At 41.6% G+C, this 20,429-nt stretch overlaps 1 protein-coding gene across 9 annotated transcripts in view; it reads left to right on the forward strand.

The window, feature by feature from the left end:
- SOX5 (SRY-box transcription factor 5) overlaps positions 1-20,429 on the forward strand; it is a 657,382-nt gene that overhangs the window by 482,485 nt on the left and 154,468 nt on the right. For all 9 annotated transcript variants that reach the window (XM_075758111.1, XM_075758131.1, XM_075758121.1 and 6 more), the window contains one exon: positions 9,935-10,021. In XM_075758111.1, coding sequence (XP_075614226.1) covers positions 9,935-10,021 — 87 coding nt within the window. The remainder of the gene's footprint in view (positions 1-9,934; positions 10,022-20,429) is intronic.

A 20,429-nucleotide genomic window follows, 5' to 3' on the forward strand; every position in this document is an offset into this window, starting at 1 on the left:
ATGGCTATTTAGATTATATACTTTTTGGCTCTCTTGGGGTTTTGTTCTAAGGGTTTTTTTCAAGAAAGGGTTTAATTACTTAAAAAGAGACAGGTCAGCACAAAAAGATCTTTTCTGTCAAAGGATAAGTCTGGAATCTCCCTAGAACATCTTTAATGAAGTGTCAATACCCATAAAAAGTTAGCATATAGTCATCGCGTTGAATGCTTTTTTTAAGCCCTCTCGCTTATTAAGGATGTGCTGAAGACGTAAAAAATTAGCAGACCAAAACCATTGCCCTCTGTTAATATTAACAAGATATTATGGCCCTTTAATTAGAAACTGGCTGTGTTGGTAGCACTAATACAAAAATGTATTTCAGGGGAATATGTATTTCAGTGGAGTATCTCCGTCCAACTGAGACAGAAAAAATAAAACTGAAGTGAAATTTAATGGTATTTAATTCCAGATGTCTCTGTTTTTATGTTGTTACTCTTGAAATAGTCTCTGGAAATATTAAAACATCTTTGTGGTTTCAGATTTCAGTGAAGCTCAGGCTTGGTATAGTGCCTCCTTCTGTCAACTGACACAGGGATTTTTGCTGGGTGGACCACTCCTGAGAAAATCAATTCCTTCTTTCATTTAGAGATGCCTGGAATTAAAGAGGCATTACAAAGTTGAAGAACACAGATTAAGACAAAATTCTCTTTTTTCATGCATAGATTTTTTTTTATTATTACTATTTTACTGATGCCCTCCTTTTAATAAGGATTCCTACTGGGGTAATTGTAACATCAGTGAAAAAGGAAAAGGTTGCTGCTCAGGTGTTTGAAAGTGAGTTACTGAGTTTCATTTATTTGGGTCTTTTTTGTATGTCAGGAAAGTATGGGGAACATCTTTAAAATTTATTTTTTTAAGTTTGGTAAGCTTAAATAACTTGCTTTGCTCTTGCCTGTTAATTTAATTAGGGGTGAAGACGACAGTGGTAGTGGGAACTTGAGATCATTCTAAAGATTGTATACGCTGAAAAAAATGTTCGAGTAACAGTTGTGCCAGTGAAATTCCACGTTTGGCCGAACGCGTTCACGACCGGCTCTTTCGGCCAACTCACTGGCCTGGATCTCCAAAAGCAGTTGGGAGCCTACCTGCCTTTCCAGGATGAGATTTATGCTCCTGAATGCCTTTGGGAATCCAAAAGCACTGAGTCCCAACAAATTTCAGTGACAAAAGATATATTGTGCTGTGCATGGCATCCAGTGCCATTCATTCACTGTGCCTCAGCGTGCCTTCCCTGGGGGACACAGTCACTCCGCTGCAGAAATGGGAAAAGCAGAGATTGAATCAATTCTCAGACCAGCCGTATCCTACTACATATTTGTAAGGACAGGGATTTAGATGGAGGGTAACTGAACAGTGACTTCAAACTACACCGTTCCAGTAGTTTTCTTCAGAATAATTAAGCTGTAGTGGTGTCGGGGTTATCCTGCAAGTAACGCAGTCCCATCTCCATACAAATCTGAGGCAACCAGCAGCGGCTCCAGGCTTGATGTGGAAGTCCAGATTCACAGAGGTGTGAGGGAAGCACGCCACTGTCCAGCTGCCCTGGCACACAAATATGAACACCCACCCCACAACAGTGGAACAGGTGGCAATGATCGTACAGCAGCTTGCAACCCTAGGTTACTATTGTTCAGAGGGCAATCAATGTACATTTAGTAGCCTCGGTGGGCTCTGTTGTCACTAAGGTACGTAAGGCAATGAAGTACGTGCTCTACAAGTTAGCGCGCTGGAAATAACAAGAGATTGAGCTGGAGTTTCCTGTTGTTCCGAGGTGAGAGTGGGGATGCAGGCTTGTTCCCTGATGAAAGAGGTGGTTTTGTTGGGTATGCAGGCCTCAGGAGGGCCTTGTGGACATTTTATTGATGCAGACATTGTCAGTCCAGAAGAGTGTATGACAGACAGGCGTTTAGAAATACCTGAATTTCTCACATTCTGAAAGCAGGCTGTCCCGAAGCTGTGTACCAATAAAGGGGATAGAAGCTGAGAAAATCTTGACTGTTGCCTGTGTAACCCCAAAATGAAGAGAGACTCTGCTGCTGGGCGATTGAAAATACTGGCAGAAGGCATTACATGACAGGCTCGATTTCTTCGCTTCGTACATGTCATATCTGGAGTGCGACACTGCTCCTGGAGTAGGTGACCATTTGTTAAAACAAGACAGCCTGAAAAGTACACAGCTAACGGTACAACTGCCAGTGCATTCAGGTGATGAAAACTATAAAAATTTCAGACAATAGCCTGACTGTTCCTGAGGGTGTAGTTGAATGAGACGCTGGTTTTGGCCACAAACCTAGCTTAAGAAGTCCCCATGCCCTCCCTCTGTCCTGCTTAGCCATGTGTTCCTGCCTTGTGCTGTGGTTTGCTGGCTCCTCGCTTACATCCTAAGGGATAATAATTCAGCAACTGGTAGTATAGTGTATTTGAAGACTACTCTAACCTTTTCTTCCTAATAAATGTCCTTGTGTTTTTAGGTATATTTCTTGTAAGGCAGGCAGCATGCATTGGTGAGCAGTTGTGAAAATAACTGCTTGTATATTTGTAGATAGAATAAAACCATGTTTTTAGTGGCATTCATAGATTACTAATTTTGATTTTAAAATCATGAATAATTTATTTATTGTGCTATGGAACCTTTTCTGGCTACATGAATTATTTTTTTTAGCACAAGAAGCAGTACTCTCGTGCCAGAAATCACAATTAAAATGTCTTATCATTCATATAGTGTATACTTCATTAATGCAGCATGACGGTATTGCGAAAGAGAGCCAGCAACTTGAAAACAACTGTCGTATTATTAAACGTACAAAAAATTATGCCAGTATGTGCAAGAAGACTACTATGGTAACCTGATGTAATTGTGCACCACAGGTAACTACGGTCATCTGTGGATACAGAAGTTGATTTTGTCCTCTGAAATAAAATGCTATGGGAGCTAACATGTGGCTGGGGTGCGACTGGAGATTCCAAGAGCAGGAAGGCTGGTTATCCCTGCCAGAGGAGGGATGGGTTTTAGTAGGTTTGGAAGCCACACATGGACATATGTAGCCCAGCTGTTTTCTGCACAGTGGTTGTGATGGAGTAGTGTAGTAAGAGTCATACTATGATGTGCTGGCCAGAGCACCGTAGCTTCCTAATATCTCATTGAAACTTGAATATTTTGTTCGTCTCTGTGAGTTTGTGCCCAAAGACCAGAAAACATATTGTGTATATTAAAAAAAAATAAAATAAAATTTCTGTCTAGTCAGAGAAGCCCCAGGTAGTATTGTCCCACATTTTTGCTTATCAGACCTGAGGCAACTATGTCGTACATTTGAACAATATTTACATTTATAGAGGTGTTTCCTAGTGTCTTCTCCAAAAGTTAATAATGCTTTTAGACTGGTGAAAAATTGCAGTACTTCCTGGAAGGCAAGAGAAAAATGTATGTTGTGTGGTCTTTGATTTCCAAATTTAAATACATTCTGTGTTGTGCCTGCTCATGATTCATAGTGTCTTGCCTAGCTGCAAGTAGTTCCCTAAAAGCATGATTCTGTTGATGGAGAACCATATGTGTATGCAGATGCTGTATGTCTACGTAACCTGCTGATACCAACCATTTCTTCATAATAGTTGCTTTATTTTCTTTGCTAGGAAAATTGTTTCTGATTTTCTATAGGTAAGACCTTTGTAATAAAACACGGGTGCAGAAAAAGAGAAATTTCTTGTGTCTGTGTATATGCTTGTCTGCTCTTGTAAAGGAAGGGTGGAAATCTGCCCTTAATCTTGTTTCCTGATTTAAGCCAGAAAGGATTTGTTGTGGTGCACGAATGCAGAACAGAGTGCCAGTGGGGTGGCCTGTCGATAGGTGAGGGTTGTAGAAATGGTGAGTGGAACTGTGGCCAACAGGTGTAACGTACTTATGACCGTAGCAGAAGAAAAGGGTGAATAATGGATCGAGGGTATTTGCCAGCTCTTTCATAATATAAAGGAGGGTGCTTGCCAGAAGTGGAAGGTATATCAGCCAACGCTAAAGTTTATTCATGATCATTTATGCCGACCAAATACTCCTTCCTCTAGGAATGACATGTGTTGGCAGGAAATGTCTGGTGGTCTGGCTGGGTACAGAGCAGCTCCTGGCTTCTCTCCACTCTGCTACACTTCATGTCATCATCCTTGCTGAGGCCAAACATCTTTCTTTTACTTTGTTCTAAGGAGTCTTTCTCTTTCATGCCAGGACAAGAACTGTTCACAGTAGTTATGGAGGAGGGAGCACTTTGGGCATCTCCTTGGGAGAGCACCCAAGCTCCGACACCCAGACACCGTGCAAGTGGGAGGCTCCAGGACTCATATTGTTCCTCTAACTTGTGGTTGACTTACATCAGCCTCCTTCCCTTTTGTCATAGTTGTCTCTTCTTTATGACATCAGAGCTTTGCTCTTCCCTTTCCTCTTCAAATATGGCTCTTCTGGAAGTGCCTCATGGAGGGTGCTCATCGCACACCTTGTTACAGCACGATGGAATTCTGTTCCTTTCTCTGGAAGCAGGCAGCTGGATGAGACTGAAGTTTGCTTTTAGTAAATAATCAGCAAGAGCAGAAAGAGGTACTAGGAAGAGATTTGGCAATGAAGACCATTCTAAGCTTTTATAAGTGGATTTCCAGGACTGTGACCCTGCAGCATGGATTGAAAAGAGCTACCGGAGAGATTGGGCCTGAAGGGAACGCTGCGCTGTGGGACTGCGTTTTTGGAAGGCTGCCGAGGCAGGTTCAGGTACACGTGCATCTGCGCTGCCGCTGAATTGAGAGTAGGATTAGGTCACTCCCAAAGGGGAGTTACAATGCCTGCAAAAAATAACGCAACTTCTGGAAGTAGCCTAAATTAAATAGAAGTCTACCAGACAGTGCTAAAAATGGTGCCTCTTACTACAGCTTTGTAGCCTCCATCAGTTCCTGGAAACAAACCCCTCTTTCCTCAATATGAAAACTTTAAGTCTTAAGCAAATAAGTCAATGAAACTATATTTAAATATCAAATACAGAAGTAGAGGGAGGACAGTGGCGTGCTTGTTAGCATACCAGAAGTTAGATTAAAAAACGATTTTATGTTAATTTACTGAGACACTTTGGTTTCCAGTACTGTCAGAGCATATGTATATGCGTGCCCAACATGTACCGATGCACACGTGCGTACGTACGTGCAAATCAGAGTAGTTAACGCGGGACTGTTACACCACCAAGAAGGTGGTTTAATTCCTTGCACTGAAGGCCTGCGTGAGAATTACTGGGTGCTGGCATCAGTCTCCAGGTGTCCTTGTAAATGAGGGAGTCAGCCTCGATGGTGCTTGGCGCGGGAGGGATAGATGGAGGGAGGGGACGAGGGAGAGCGGTGGGGCTGGGGCGCACAGAGGAGCCAGTGTGCTGCTGCCACAATGGCTGGCCCAGTCGGAGGGCCATTCACCGGTGGGTATTGCCATACGTGGTGATGCGAAGAAGCACACGCAAGCAACAGAGGCAAGGATGAAACAAGAAAAACAAAATGCGCCATAAATATCTCTAGAAAGAGCTAATGACTGATAAATGTGCTGAATAGAGACAGCAGAAATCATTTTTGTGGATTAATTTGTATCTCAATTCTCTCAGTCTCCACCAACATTTACTTAACGATTCCCGTTACTCTCTCCATCTTTCTCTTTGGTGTCCTACCCGTAATCCTCTTCTATAACAACACTTAACACTTTTTTGCAGTGTTTCTGGAACAAAAATGTTTCCCAAACATTAATGAATTACTGTTCACAAACAACTTGTGAACAACTCTTTTGTAGATGTATTCATACTGTGCTGGGACAGACTTGGAATTGTTTTACTGTGTGCCTAGAACTTACACTGCCAATAGGTAATGGGGGGTTCTTCTCAGCTCCTCAAGTGGGGCCCAGAAGAAGTGGGGCTCATCCCGGGTTCCTCTCAAAAATGGAATTACGAGATGTTCTGAATAGTCGTGATACTCTGAGCGCACCGTGTATAGCTTTTTGGAAACACAAATATAGATTATCATAATACATAGTTGTCCTGATACAGATCCAAAACCTGTCACAATACAGCTCAGATTTTGGATGTAGGAACATTGTTCTGGTGAATCCAAGAGGAGACTAAGTGTTGGAGTAGGGATTAGGAATAGCAGTTCCCGTGTGCAGGCCACCTTTCCGAATTTCAAGCGGCGCATTCTATGTGCAAGCATTAAAAGTTTTACTGACTTTCTAATAAATCCAAAGAATGAGTGCTTGGCAAACAAGATACAGTGTTTATTTCTTTTCTTAATTTGAGAGCATCATCTTCCCAATGAAGTCTAAAAAAAAGCTGAACAAAAGATGACTTTGTTTCTGTATAATTCATGAAAGCTCTACAGTTGTAACCTTTTAAACAGCTATTTTTATTTAAGATGTGTAAATTTCAAATCTTTTTTTAATGGGGTACATAAATGACATAATAAATGTTTGTTTCCAAGATATGGTGCATAATGTATTTCACAAGCAGTTAGTGAAATGTGATAGGTTGAGTATATGAATAGCATATTTTATGTAAGTACAATATGTTAACACGGTATATAATAGAATTAAACAAGCTGTAATTTAATATAGCTCTTTAGCTCTATAAAACTATAGGAGTGGGGAAGCTATTGTCTTTCAGAATTAAAGGTCTTTTTAAGTATTAGCAGAAGGACAATTATTTGCTGATTCTGTATCAAAATTCTCTTGAAGTGCTTTACGTAAAAATTGCAGTTCAAGTCGAGGGAGGTTTGAAACGAAGTTAGTACATCAATTAAATACGATTACATGGGGGGTTTTAAAGGAAAAAAACCCTATGTAATATTATTTAAAATAGTTAACATCCAGTATTTCAACAGGGGAAGCGCTGATTAGATCACCACAATCTATTTTATGCCATCAGGATTGCTGAGGGGCTTATAATTGTGTTAAATTTTCATATTACTCATATTCACGCATTAATGAACAGATGCATTGTTACTATTGGGATTTTGCCATTTGGCCTTTCACATCTCTAATCATGATTTCCTACTGAGATCTTTACCATTCTCGCAGAAATTCAGTCATTGATACATGGCCATCCATCGCCTTCATTATTCTCCGCTCCTTTGGTGTAAGCTCTCCCGGAATCACCGGCGGAGTCAGGTTGCAGGGACACTCGTTTGAAACGCGAGTCCTTCGCTGGGGACTCCGCCGCTAAGGCAATACGGCTTTTTTATTGACAAAGCCGTACGCGCACACACACCACCACCCCCCGCCCCTCAACACACACACACACGCGCGTAAAGTAACACCGGGCCCCGGCCCGGCGCCGCTCCCCGAGCGGCTGCAGCGGTGCCTCGGCGCGGTGCCCGCGGCTCAGCAGCCCCGTCCGCGGCGGGGCGGGGCGGAGCGGGGGGGGGGGGGGGGGCAGCCCGGCGGGCGGGCGGGCGGGCGGCGGCGGCTCTGCCGCGGCCCGGGGAGCGGGGCCCGCCGCCAGCCCCGGCGAGCGGCTACTGTTGCTTTAAACGCGGCAAGTTAGACAGAAGACTTCTGTTTCTTTACGAGCGCACCACGGCGAATATTTTGTCTAGCCGCAGGGGAAAAGCTTTGTCGTGGACTTTGCTGACAATAGACTTAAAAGTAAGACGGGCTGCTTTTGGTGCCTGGAGGCTCTGGAGCCTATTGTCAGCTCACAATGGATTTCTATTGCCGCATTCCTGCTTTGCAAAGGTTTGTTAGCTTTTAATGACTGACAGCCCTCTACTGCAAATACCGCATTTGCTCTGGCCTGTTTACACGCTGCTCGAGAATTTTTTAAAAAGCGCAGGAAAAACCCCAAAACAACCCCACAAGCGACGGCGTTTATTTGACCTATTCAGATATGTTTGGAAAAATGGTGTCCTTCGTGGGTGCTTACAGGGCACCTACAAACTTCAGAAGTAGCCGTGCAAGTGCCTGGGTCGTGGCGGGATCTCCGTATCGTCAGCCCCCGCACGGAAGTGTTCGTGGCAGTGCGGCTTCTCCCGTGTATTTCGTTAGGATTAATTGCAGATTTAGGGTTTCTAACAGAAAAAAAAAACTTGCGTTCAGGCGATCCCGGATGACCGAGTCCGTGGTTAGCGCACGGAGCGACCCTCCTTGCGAAAGCCTACCGCTGAAGGAGCGGGAAGCGCACGGTTATATAGGAGAAAATCGGGCGTTGCAACGTGTATAAAATGTTGGGGGGGGGGGGAATCTCTTCTGCTGTACGTGGGATCCGGGTCGTTGCTGCGGTCGCAGCGCCCAGCGAGCCGCTGGCGTGGGGACGTGTGTGAGTGAGCAGGGTGTCTGCCTGCGCCTGCCCATGTGCGAGGCAGCGGGGGGGTGGGGGGGTGTGTAAAGCGAGAGGGCATCAGTGCGCCCGTGTCGGCGTAGTTATTTAGCCATTAATTGTACACCGCGCGTGGTTGGTTTAACGGGAGTTTGGGCTCGCTCGGCTCCTCGGGTGTGAGAAACCCTCTGCAGAGAGGGGAAAAGGCCGCGCCAGCCGCGCCCGGAGCCCGGCCGGGGGAGCGGGGGGAGCCCGGCGAGCCAGCCCTGCCGAGAGCCTCGCCAAGGTAGTGCGGCGCCGCTGCCTCCGAGCTGTGAGTTGGGGCTTCAAGAAAGGAGGCAGAATTAGCCAAACAAGATAATGAAGGTTGCTCATAATGGTTTTTACTGTGGGGAAAATTAACCAGTTGCTAATAATTGTATGGTCTCTAGGCCAGACGGTCCCTTTGATAAGTTAACATGTACTCCCTTTATGCTCCTGGTAGGGGGTAAACAAATGCCTGAACAAATACAAATACACATAAACACAAATGTGGAGAATAGCAGTATATGTCTTAGATCCAGATAATAAGTGTGGGTATTGTTATTTAGATGGCGCATACTGGGACACTTATCTTTTAGTACACTCCATTTTCTAACTGAATGCAGTGCTAATCGTGGGATTGAAAGCTATTGTAATTGTGTACCCATCTAAATGCTGACAAGAATATACAATTACATTGTTTGGAATTGAGTTTAATGTTCTCTGAATTTTATTAGCATTTATATTTACTTATGCATTAAAATTCTACACAAAAAGAGGTCAGAATACAAGAGTTACAGACATAAATATCAGACCCATCCACACCCTCGCTGCATTTTTCCTGAAAATACCGAACAAATATATTTTATTTTACTTTATTTTTAAAGGAAGTGATAGAATCTGAAATGAGCAAATAATGGGTTTCCATTCTAAGCAATGCCTTTTTTCCCCTCTGGATTTTGCAATCTTTTAAAGCTTTTTTCATACCCAACTTTTATTATTATTTATTATGTGCGCGTTACGGAAAATCTTTCCACAGTATGCTTACCACCACACGATGTTTAAACACACATTATAAAGTGGATGTAATTGTAAACACTCAGAGGGATATAATTACATGTAGCAGATTTAGGAGCTAATTCTTTGCTTCTCTCTCTCTCTCCCTTTCTCTCTCTCTCTTTACTCTGCATTTTATCAACATAATTATTTTTTGACTGCAGACTAACACCCAGAAATTGACAGGCATCCATTATAGGCAGCAACTTGTTCACCAAATTGAAAAACAATGAACTGCAGGTTTATGTGTGCCCATTGTCATACAGAATTACCGGGGCTTTGTTCCACAAGAGGAAAAAGCTAATGGTTTTGAAACAGCAGGTGACAAAACACATTCTTCCCCCCCCCTTTTTTTTTCCTCCCCTCTTATCAGTTTGTTGATGAAGTCATTACGAACTGGGGCCCAGAATAGGGTTGGCCTTATTTTTAGCAGATAGACTTTTAATGAGTTCTATTGTGGAGACAGTCATGTTGATTTGCTTACATTTTTTTTCCCCCCCTTCACTCAGAAACTCCCAGTATTGAAAAGCTACTATCAAAGGACTGGAAAGACAAGCTTCTTGCCATGGGATCAGGGAACTTTGGAGAAATAAAAGGTAACGCTGTTTCTGTGCTAAAGCAAATTGAGAATGAATATACAGATATCACTGGCTTTATGGAACTTTGTTCGTTTGCTTCTCTTCCCCTCCCTTGAAACATGGTAATTTGGGGCTTAAATGAAATGTATGCTCTCAGTCTGTGATTAATATAAGTAAATGAAATGGTATATCGCCCTAAGTGAATGAACTTACATAAAGCTTTTTGTTGCATAAACCATTTTGTGTTATAAGGGGATACATCCTATAGCTGCATTGGGGGAAAAAAAAAGTTCACATATCAAACACAGGCTTATGTGGTATCAGAGTACAGCAGAGCTCAGCTTCTGAAATCTGAGGGTGGTCAGAAGTCCTTGTTAATTTTTGGACAGATTTTGATGATGTAGAATTTTTTTTTTTTAACTTTTCTGTGTGCGAGGGGAAAAAAAGAGCAAAGTTTATGTAATGATACCTCTAGGTACCAAAATTAGCCAGTGCAGATTTTAAAAGACAGCGTACAACATCTGTGCACTAAAGCATGTTCTTTTAAAGCCGTACTCCAGAAGGAAAATGACAAAATTTGACCACTCTCCAGCAGCAGTAGCTTCTAGTTTGCCAAGATATTTCCCCATTTTATATATGTGAGGTCATTTTAGGAAACCTGTAGTTGTTTGTTTTCATGTAATTTAATATTTTTGTAATTCTTCCTCCGTGCTTGCAATCAGGAACCAACTCAAAATATACGTGTGTTAAAAATTTTAGGTTTTAGAACAACCATTATCACTCTGAAAAGAAACGGTAACTCTGATTCTTCTCCCGTTTATATCAGTGTACATCTGGAGTAGCAAAATCCAAGCCAATGTTGTTTTGGGAAATGTGAAAGTAGAATGAGATTAAAATGAAACCCTTCTTTCATGTTTATAAACTAGATTTCATTTTGCTCCGTTATTTTTGGTTTGTTCGCTTACTAATATTGTCCCTGATGCCGAGGTCCTCATTCAGGCAGGCTCCCAAGCCTCCTGCCTGACAGGTTAAGGACCTCCTGCGCAAGAGGTGCCCAGTATTCATTAAAGAATACAACGCGACATGCTCTCAGAGGTTAACATATCGGACATGCGCAAAGATAGTGTTATTTTAATTATATGTGCCTTCCAGCTTGTCACCGATAAGCCATCAGCATTAGTTTGCACTAGTCCACTGACTTACACAAGTAGGAAAGTATGCCACTTGCTTCCCCTAGCTTCTCCCTGAGAGGCTATAATTCAAAAATATATATTCATTACATATGTAGAATAACTTTAAAACTGAATATAGTGCTCCGGCCCTAAATAGGCTGAGATGATATTATTATTATTATAACAGAGGGCCAAACGCTGGGTTCTTTATTCCCACTGAGCACGTTTTCTCCATGTGTAAAGCAACAGGTCCTAAAGAGGTAGGGTAGCCGCTGGGCTTATCTGCGAGTTCTGGTTTGTAAAAGCATAGTGTTTTAAAATAACATCATCGTCTGCCACGAACTGATGAATCTTTGCGATGTTTCAGGCCCAAAGTACACAGGCGGCTTTCATACCCGCTTTTGGGTGTGTATTTCAGCAGTTCTTGTATGTTGTCTGGAGCCTCTTTAACTCTTGATGTGCTGGAGCCTTTAGAAGGACTCGCAGCGATTCTCCTCTGCCTTCGGACTCGGTAAAGCTGCTCAGAAAAGTGCTGCACACTGAGAAGGCGGTCTGTTCCCAGTCCCTATGATCTTGTTCTGTTGGAGGGCAACCTTTTTTTTTTTTCTGCCTTCCTCTCTTTCCCTTTCACAAGTTAAACTTGAAAGCGGCAGCAGCAGCTATATATGCTAGCACGAAAGAAATTCAACAGTCCTTTCAGTCTTGCCCGGGGGAGGGAGGATGGGGAGCAACAGCACAGCCTCAAAGAAGAGTTTTCTTTGCTTTAATTTTTGTTTTTTAGCTTCATATTTTGAACACAAGTCGAGTTATTGTTCTGTAGCTCTGTTCAAAAGCCTCACATCTGAGGCTTTTTAGTGCAACTGTGGTTCTATGGTTGGGGGCATGGTTATTAGGTGTTTGGATCAGGTTTGGCAGTAAGCTGTGAAAACAGGCACTGGTTTATTTTTCCTACTGACTGCCGTGACAGTTGCAATTATTGTCCATTGTTCCTAGGTGGCTAGAAAGGAGGGAGGATACAATAGAGCATTGCCCTCTGGGGGTAAATGAATTTGACTTACAGGTTCTTGGGGGGTCAGGCAGGCTGATTATTTAGTGCCCAGGAATGCGGTTTTCATGGCACCGCCAGCCATGAGCGGCCAACAAACAATGGCTCAGCTGTATTGCAGCTGTATTTAGTGAGGCAACATGAAAGGTGTGCAAGTTGAGCTGTTTTATGCTCACGTATGCGTGTACAAACACACGCATGTTATGCTAGAAAACGGTTTTGTCCTTCTGTAGGAATGTAGAATTATTAAGTTTTCCAGTTGTGATTTTTTAATTAACTTCTCTCTATATTTGGCTTGGCAGCTGTGTTTCTTTTCCCCTCATTTCTCTATTAGCGATATTTGGAAACCCCGCACAAGTAGTGTCTTATTATTAATACACCCTGGAATGTGGACAGCACTAGAAGCTGTACTGCCCAACTGTCTTATGCACTGAATAGTTTTTTCCACTTAACTGTTCAAAATTTCATTGTGTTTTTCATTAGATCTGGGGGAGTTTTAGTACGTCATGTGCTAAAGTCTCAGCGCTAGGCTACATATTGTTAATGCCCAAGTCTGTGTTATTACCATTGAGTTTTATTCTCTGGGAGAGATTAAAAGAAAGGGAGATGGAGCGAAAGACCTTATTTTCTATTAGTGTTATTTCTTTTAAGTTAGAAAGCAGTAATATTTTTTTTAAAGATAGGAGAGTTGGTGAATGGCTGGAAGTCACCAGACTCCCACGTTTTGTATTCAGTTATTCCTCTTAGTTGTTACTTATGGCAGCTACTTTAAGCCCCTCTTTCTTCATCTGCACGGCTGTAAAATGGGAGAGTATCTGCAGAGGTCTAGCTGTGAACTTCGAGATCACAGTTAGAAGGCTCTGTGTACGTCCAGTTACTAATGGAAAAGCAGATATAAGATTTCATTCCAAGGCTTGACTGAAAGGTAGTGCAAGGGAATACTCTTGAAAATGGGTCAAAATCTAGAACCTTTCATATCTGTAGAAATTTTAACTCAAATGCCTCTGTTTATTTAGCGAGGCAGCCTGGGGGTAAATAAATAATACAAGTTTGGCCCTGGAGATGTCTTAAGAAATTTTGTTTTGAAATCCCTGGAATTTTTACTCTGTTGAAAACAAGTCAGTCTATAGTAAACCTCACAAAACATGCCGTTAAATTGAAATATTTTAAAATAAAGCTGTAAAAGTGTATATTGAATTGGTTAAAGCCTGTTCAAACTTACTTATATCCATCATATTCAAGAACAGGACTCAGAAGGCCCCTGGATTATTCATGGATAATGCAGTTTATTGGATTCAGTAGAGCAGAGAGAACTTCAGGTCTCAAACCGATCATCTACAGGAAAGAAAATTATACCCCCTTTCTGCTTTCCACAAGGCTGCCTGATCCTTGTGCATTGCAGGGTGAAAGTGGTTGCTTTCCTCCAAAGCAACGTTACCGACACGCAGATGCAGCACGTAGGGCGAGCCATTGATCAGAAAAGGTTTAAGAAGTTTATTTCCATGCTCTTCAGTGTCAGTGGCCATCTCCAGACTTAGAAAACAAACGTGAAACTTCTGTTTCACTGGTGTTGGGCCCCATCTGAGAAGACTTCAGGGAATGTTGCCAGCCCCCCAGGTGGCCGGGTGCATCGTGGGGTGCACAGTCTTGCTAACGCTGACGTGCATGAGGCAGCTCTAACCAGGATGAGAACTCTTTTTCAAACTTCCCCGGTGTACACAAAGTCTTTCTGCTAATCTTGTCCATCTCTCGTTTATCGAGAGTTGTCAAGAAATAATAATACATATTTTATATGTTCCCCATTTAGCTAATTTTGAATGGGTGTGTGGAACAAAAGGCTAAACTGACTTTTGTTTCTAATCTTTCTGAGTTGGTTTTCTGTTGAAGTGAAGGCATTGTTAACAGTGATTGCGCCTGAATCTCTCAAGAAAGACCAGGCAAGCCTGAATCTGCTATTTTTTTTCGTGTTTGAAAATCCTTCTCTATTGTACAGGTTAGTTCCTAAACAACTCAGGTGAAGTGTTTCCTGCACTCGCTGTGAAAGGGATCATCATTAGGGTAAAATCAACTCTTTGTTGTAGCCACTTCAATCTAGGTGACTCCAAAGACTGTGCTGGAGTAACCACAGATTTGAGAGTATAATTGAAAGCAAGATTAGTCTACCAATCCTAATCTTTAATGCATAATAACACAGCTGTTTGTTTTGTGCAAGAAACTGGGTTCCAAGTTAACGTGAAGTATCAGCGCAGGTATTATATCAAGTAGTGTTTGATGTGTGATAGAGCCGTGTTTGCCAAAGACTCTAATCTTGCTTATATGCTCAGAAGATGGGGCAGGAGAGAGTATGCAGTGAACGGTCTTACGACTGCCAATAATGGATAAAGAGAAATAATCCATTCAGTGATACTATAGCTCATCAGAGCCCATGAATTAAAGACATATGTTACGTAGATTCAATGTATGGATTAAAACGGATAATCTGGTAGGTGACACACAGAATCTTGAGATAAGTGGGCTATGCAGATTCGGTATATGGATTGTGACGGATAATTCCATTTAAGTAATGCCGGACAAGTTGAAGACAAGTAAGCTTTGGGTAGCGCTCAGGTTATGTGCGGTAATCCAGTGAGTGACACTTTGGATCGCATAATCTGTAAACTGAAGACAAGGAAACTGGGGATTCTGCATTTAGATGTGGACAGGAGGAAGGAGGGGGAAGGGGAGAGAGATTATTCATGGAGAATACACTGGGTTTAAACCTTTGACTAATAAAGCACAGATCCCCAGGAGATGTATGAAAGCTGCACACTTTCTTAGGAGCTGTGTGAATTTTGCATTTGCAAATTAATCATTGAAAAATGTTGGCAAACTTGTGTCAGATGTGGACGTTTTGCATTATTCTTTGTGGATAGTATTGTATTTGGAGTGGGGAGAGAAGGAGGGTGAGAGAGTCATAAGTGAAGGAGGTAAGAGATATCTGGTTGTCGGCTTTTAACTGTGATAAATTCAATATTTATTGCAACCTACTTAGTATCTTCTCTGTGTTTATTTTTTGGGGGTGTTTAATAGTAGCAAATTGCTGACTGTGAGCTTTAGTCCTTTGTTAATACGTCAAAAGTGCTGGGGGGGGCAAGGGGGTGAACCTGCCCAGTGGTACACAGAGGAACCTAAGTTTTGAGAGGAAATTTGGCAGCTGCCTAAATAGTGGAGGTTGATCAGAGTGCAATGTGATACTCTCAGGCTGCAGAGAAGCAGACAGTGCCAGTTGAGCCACACCAACGCAGAACTTCTCTCAGGCCAAATGAAAGCCTGGAATGGAGATTGTGACTGGATGGAGCTGCTCCTGTTTGACCCTAGAGCGGGAGGTTAGTTGAGGGTAGTATCTGCGGAAGGAGGGTTGGAGGAATCTTTTTTAAAGCACCTAAAATGCAAAAAATGTGGATTTGTGACACAGCTGCAAATTCGAGCTGTTCCAGATTTTATTTTTTTTATTATGTAAAGGTACTGAATTTGATCAGAGAAAATCAGGTTCTATTTAAATCAAACACAACTTTTATTTTCAAGAAGTGATTATTAATAGAGAAAACAGAATAAAATTGAACCAATTAAAGTGGCAAATGCCAATGGCTTTATTTTGTTTGAACATATGGAGGCCAAACCACTATATTTAAAAATCGTCCAGAGGGTTGGATGACAAAAGGGACCTAAACCAGTTCTTCTTTATACTAAAATTACCTGAAAGATGTGCTGATAGAGATGAATGTTGCTGAGCTACAGTTAATTACCAGTTTGTCAAAACAAACCAAATATACATTCACATACATATTTTTTACTGTTTTTCCTGCTGCTGCATAAAATTCCAGCAGCAAATGCTGTTTCTGTAGCCTAGTTCTAGCTTGTTGTCTAGACAGTGAAACAATTAATAACCTCTGAGAAATAGTCTCAATACAAATGTTGTCTATTCCTTTTGTAACCTTGACAATAAGTTACTAACCTGGTTGAATACCAAGCTTTGTTTGCAGTCCACTGTACCAAAACTTTTCCTGACGGCAAATAAAGAATACTCACTGACAACTTCTTTCCAGCATTGCGAAATAGTCATGTGCTGGTCTGTTACAGAGCAGACGGCTAAGTTTTTGTCCCCACAGAATATTAATTCTTGAGGGTAGTAATGGCAAAAGATGGTAAATGCTCATCATTTGTTTTTAGTCATTCTGCAAAGTGTTCCACTGAAACCTAAAAGATTAAGACTGTCCGTATGCTGAAACAACTAACTTCCTTCTAGCTTGCTGTTCTAAAAAGGACTTTTATTTGTCAGAGAAGATTCATTACATAAATCTGTAGGTACAGACAAATCAGTTTGAATACTGGGCTTTTTCTTTCCTTGTTTCTTTTTCTGGTGACTGTGGTTTGCTGAGTAAAAAGCAGCCAGAAAGTTTTCTTTTATTATGCTGACTTCCCATATCAATCAGATGAAGTCATTTAATTTAGCGAGGTAGGTAGTTGTAAGTGATGGCAGTCATTGTGTAGTAAAGTTGGCTTAAATGCTTAATGAAAAATGCCAGTTTTCAGATGTTTATGTCCTGGCACCTCCACGATTTACTGGCCTGAAAAGCTGTGTGTGAGTCCATAATAAAACACTCTCTGAAGTATTGATTAGGGAAGCATCAAGGGAGTTTGCACACGTGCATGAGCACATACCCACATCCACCCACAAATACATACCAGCAAGTACATAATTTAAAGTATATACTCATTGCTCAGTCATAAACATTTGACATTTCTGTGCAAAGACAGGAAAGAAGAGTTTAAATTCTGAACTTACCTCAGTCAGTTAGATCTGTTTATCAGGCTACGTTTCCCGAAGGCACGTAACATCAGCTCCCCATTGCCTCACATATACAGCTTCAGGTGACGTCAGCAGCGCGGCTGTCTGTGCAGCAAGGGGAGAATGCTCTTCTTTAAAATTATTATCAGGTTTTAAATAGGTTTGAGGTTTTTTTTTTTTGTTTTTTTTTTTTAGGGGGAGCATGACAAAGATTAGTTGGGTTTTAAGTAGAAGACGACTAGGTGGCCTCTTTATTTTACTTTCCTGATTTCCTTACTGAGCAGAGTAATATTGGGTTTGGATTCCTAATGTGACAGAGCAAAATTAAAACTGGGGTGGAGGAAGAAAAATAGTTGAGAATGGGAAGGGAATGAACCTCTCAAGAAAAGATACTGGGATAACTCTCAAGAAAAGATACTAATTTTATGGACTTCTGAAACATTGTTTATTCTTTGGGTATAATTATGTTATTGCTAGTAGGAGTTTAGTTCTTCTGAGAACAGCTTAGTTAATATGCTGTTCAGTTTAAAAAACCTCTTTCTTGGCTCTTTTTCATTTTTATACTGCAAATGTTATGCCCCTAGCTTAAAAACAGTGCTGAAAAAACACATCACAGGAGATGACTCAGTTTTTAGCTGGTGTATGGGTTGTAGTTATGTCCTCACTCCACTGTTGTTACATCAAAGTTACACAGGAACTGTTTCGTGGCATGGTTCTGGCGGTTCGTTGGTTGGATGGCTTCAATAATTGCTTCATTCATAGGGTTCCTTTAGCTAGAACCCTACCTGGTATCAAACCAGGTCAAGCAAAGATTCAGTTATTTATATAACATGTATCCCTGCTAAAGTCAGCGGGGAAATTGTTGGTCTTACAGATACAGTTCTGCTGGCGACTTCAGCAAGGCCAGCAATAAAAGGGCTTACAGCACGTAAAGTTGAGAATGACTTTAGGCAAGTTTCTCAAAATTTTACGCCTCAGTTTTCTCATGGATAAGTAAGTAATGCATACCACTACCTCTCTACCTGCTCACAGTCTTTAAGAAGATCAATTAGCTAATGCTTTGAAATTAAAAAATGCTCTGGGCTGCATGCTCCAATTATTATTATGTGTCTTAACGTTATTTGAACGCAGACTACTTCAAAATATTCTTATTTCCATTTAATGTTGTTGGGGTTTTTTTTCCTACAGAGCTTTGTAGATACAGGAGGATTTTTTTTCTTCTGTAACCATAGATAATGATGTGAACGTAATACAATATTATTGTGTCTTCCAGGCTTTGTACTCGCACATTGTTTTCTTTGATTTTTCTTTGAAAGACAGATGCTGACAGTTCAAAAGCTATTTACGTAATTACTTTGATAGTAAACCGACTCGGGGGATAAATTTCACTGTCTGTATGGGTGTGCGTGAGCGTGCACGCGAGCACCCCTGATTGATAACGTTCCTAGCAGTTTAATTGAGACACGTCAGAGGGATTGAGGAGAGCCTTGCCACGGCTCTGCCCCTTGCAGAATGCGCTGGGTGCTGCGCGGCTGCGAGCAGATCCGTAGGCTGGCTGCAAGCAAACGTTCTCATCGCTTGAGCATTCGCAGCAAAAGCTTAAAATGCCTGTTAAAGAAAATATTGGCTTTCCTAACTTCTCATTTACATTCTCATTCTGTCTAATAAATTATAATAAAGTATTTACTGTTTTGATTGCAAAAGCGGTTTCTCTGCCTTTTTTTTTGCTTTGGTTCTGTTTTGGGTGGATATGCCAAGGTTTCTCCTGTTCGTTTTCTCACTTTAAGTGTGTCATTTGGTCATATTGGTGTCTTCATTCTAATGTTTATTAAAATGTTACTGTCACTGCCAGTCTGGGACTGTGAATCAGAACTAAGAATGTGTAATAGTTTATTTCACATTTGAGTAAATTTCTTTTACTACTTAAACACTATTATGGATAGTGTTGATCTGAGATGAAGTTTAGGTTTGGCGATACAGAATGCCACTAATTTGAGTCTTCTTTTATTGCCATCTGCTGTGGGTGTTGCATCCACAACATGGTTTGGTTTTTTTTTTTTTTCCCTTTCCGAATCTCTTTTTGTGGTGATAGAGAATAAGCTGATGCATCTGGAAGGCATCCTTTCTTGGGCCATTTGCTGTATCAACCTGTAGTATATACTTTGATGCTCTCTTGCCTGAGTTGATTCGATAAGTTGTGAAAAATCCACATTTTGCCACTACAGTGATAGAGTAGAGAGAGAACAGTATGAGCACCTACAGCAATCTCCTGAAAGGCAGGTGGTCTGGTGGTTAAAAGCTTTGTTAAACATAAAATGTGCAATATCTATTTGTTGTGGATCTGACGGTAATTAAAAGTAATTTTTGAGGCAGTCATTGATGTAAGCCACTCTCCTTTTACTCCTCACTCAATACCTGTGTGAAGTGGGTCTAGCTTGCTGTCAAGTTGCACGCTGCAATAATAGGCACTTGTTTTATCTCCCAGCCACGCTGCATGGCCAGAATGAAAGCACTGCAACCGTACGGATACTGTGTGTAGAGCACAGGCCAGCTCCAGAACCGTTCCCAACTCTGTACCACTTGGAGCAGCTCTAAGTGAGTTTAATAACGAAGCGGCTGAAGGTAGCTGCTGGGGCTGGTGGCTTATCCTCGCTGAGGTTTGCACTGCCTCCCAAGTTCTAGCAGTGTTAGCAGCCGTGGGGATACTTCATTAGTTCCCAAGTAGCATGATTTAAGCAACTGTCTTTATGTGGTTGGTGTTGCAGTTACTTAAAATACTAACACGTTTTGCCCTGTAAGCTACGGAATTCTTAAAATGGAAATCCCGTAGCTGCCAAGACGCTTCACGCGGTGATAGAGGTTTAGATCTCATGCGGGTTAACAGAGAGACAACAGCGGTGATAGGACAGAAGGCCACCACCCTTGCCTACCCACCATCTCCAGCATCTAGAAGCGGGCACAAACATGGCAAGTGGTGCTCTAACTCTGCAGTGCATTTTAATACACCCGAAAAAATTCCTATCAGAGAATGTACTTACGTAGTGACCATTACATAAATAACGCCAAGTATCATTTGGGCTTCATTTGTTTTACAAGCTAAGTAATTTATGAATGACAACTGGAAATGGCAGTTTTGTTGGCCATTTCTACAGAAGAAGTGTTCTAAGTAATAAGGGTAACATAAAAAAATACCAAACTTAAACGAAATTCAAATGCTTTACGTTATGGTCAAGACAGTCTGATTCAAGTACTTTTCTTCTTTCTAATTTTCACACTTTTGTAAGCCACCACTTGTCTGCAAGAAACCTCAAAACTACCTGTGATTCATTGTCAGTGGTGCTTATATAGATGTGTGGGTGAGGCAAGGGGAAATGTACCCCA

Source organism: Balearica regulorum, chromosome 1 (assembly GCF_011004875.1).
Source record: "Balearica regulorum gibbericeps isolate bBalReg1 chromosome 1, bBalReg1.pri, whole genome shotgun sequence".
NCBI classification, from domain to species: Eukaryota; Metazoa; Chordata; class Aves; order Gruiformes; family Gruidae; genus Balearica; species Balearica regulorum.